The following is a 1,871-nucleotide window of genomic DNA, read 5'->3' on the forward strand; positions in this document are numbered from 1 at the left end:
CTGTGTCCCCAACCCCCCGGCCGTGTCCCCACCTGCATGACGGTGACGGTGGCCCCGGGGTCCCCGGCGATGCGGCGCAGCCCCAGCTGGGCCATGGCCACCCCGGGGGGTGGCAGAGGGACAGGCAGAGGGTGCGGGTCCAGGTGACGAAATCGCGGCAGCCAAAACATCATCCGCTGCACCTTCCGAACGGGGCGGCTGCGCGGGCCGAACACCGCCAGCAGCAGGAAACGCGTGTCGGCATCGGGGGTGACACCTGGGGACAGTGGGGACATTGGGGACAGTGGGGACATTGGGGTGACAGCAGCAGGAAACGGGTGTCAGCGTCCGGGGTGACACCTGGGGACAGCGGGGACATGGGGACATTGGGGTGACAGCAGCAGGAAATGCGTGTCAGCGTCAGGGGTGACACCTGGGGACAGCGGGGACATGGGGACATGGGGGACATTGGGGATATTGGGGGCATGAGGGACATTGGGGTGACACGGGGCGGCTGCGCGGGCCAAACACCGCCAGCAGCAGGAAACGCGTGTCAGCGTCTGGGGTGACACCTGGGGACAGCGGGGACAATGGAGACATTACAGTGACAGCAGCAGGAAATGCGTGTCAGCGTCTGGGGTGACACCTGGGGACAGCGGGGACATGGGGACATTACAGTGACAGCAGCAGGAAACACGTGTCAGCGTCCGGGGTGACACCTGAGGACATTGGGGACATTGGAATATTGGGGTGACAGCAGCAGGAAACGCGTGTCAGCGTCAGGGGTGACACCTGGGGACATTGGGGACATTGCAGTGACAGCAGCAGGAAACGCGTGTCAGCGTCAGGGGTGACACCTGGGGACAGCGGGGACATTGGGACATTGGGGTGACAGCAGCAGGAAACGGGTGTCAGCGTCTGGGGTGACACCTGGGGACATTGGGGACATTATAGTGACAGCAGCAGGAAACGGGTGTCAGCGTCCGGGGTGACACCTGGGGACAGCGGGGACAGTGGGGACATTATAGTGACAGCAGCAGGAAACGCGTGTCAGCGTCCGGGGTGACACCTGGGGACAGCGGGGACAGTGGGGACATTGGGGTGACAGGAGCAGGAAACGCGTGTCAGCGTCCGGGGTGACACCTGGGGACATTGGGGATACTGGGGACAGGGGCACAATGGGGTGACAGCAGCAGGAGCTGCGTGTCGGCGTCGTGGGTGACACCTGGGGACATGGGGGACAGCGGGGACATTGGGGACATTGGGAACATTGGGAACATTGCAGTGACAGGGGACATGGGGGACATGGGGGACATGGGGACATTGGGGTGGACAGGTGATGTGGGGACGCTGGGGACGGTGCGCAGGTACCGATGATGACACGGGGGACACAAAGAACACGAGGAACACTTGAGGGGACAGGGGACACAGCAGGCACATGCCAAAGCAGGGGTGACACGGGTGACAGGGTGACCTGGCTGTCCCCGTGTCCCCACGCACCGTATCGCTCCATCTGCTCCAGCACCTGCAGGCCGCACTCCTGCTGCCGCGGGAAGGGGAACAGCAGGCGCTGCACGGGCCCCCGGGGCACCCAKGGCCCGCGGGGAAGGAGCCCCAGGAGCCCGTTGTAAGCGGCCACACTGCGCTCCACGCCCAGCGCCGGCATCGCCGCCAGCGCCGCCTCCACCAGCGCCAGGCGGCCCCCGCGGCCCGGGGGGGACCGCGACAGCTCCCGCAGAGCCGCCCGGAACGCCGCGGGGCCGCGGGGGGCTCGGCTGTCACTGCTGTCACCGCTGTTGTCACTGTCACCGCTGCTGTCACCGCTGCTGTCACCATCGCCGGGGTCTTCGTGCTCCTCGCGCGTCTTGTGGAAGCGGAGGCGCCGCAATGGA

The 1,871-nt window shown here is 66.1% G+C and overlaps 1 protein-coding gene across 1 annotated transcript; it reads right to left on the reverse strand.

Moving 5' to 3' along the window:
* Positions 1–32: 32 nt before the first annotated feature.
* Positions 33–1,865, reverse strand: ECSIT (ECSIT signaling integrator; the record flags this gene model as incomplete). The annotated part of the gene is made up of 2 exons (XM_057389081.1): positions 1,480–1,865; positions 33–256 (listed from the first exon to the last, which is right to left on the reverse strand). Coding segments are annotated over exons 1-2 (390 nt in total), but the record flags the coding sequence as incomplete, so codon positions are not given.
* Between the last annotated feature and the right edge of the window lie 6 nt (positions 1,866–1,871).

Source organism: Malurus melanocephalus, unplaced genomic scaffold (genome assembly GCF_030028575.1).
Source record: "Malurus melanocephalus ecotype Western Australia unplaced genomic scaffold, MMel_1.1 scaffold_3402, whole genome shotgun sequence".
Classification (NCBI taxonomy): Eukaryota; Metazoa; Chordata; class Aves; order Passeriformes; family Maluridae; genus Malurus; species Malurus melanocephalus.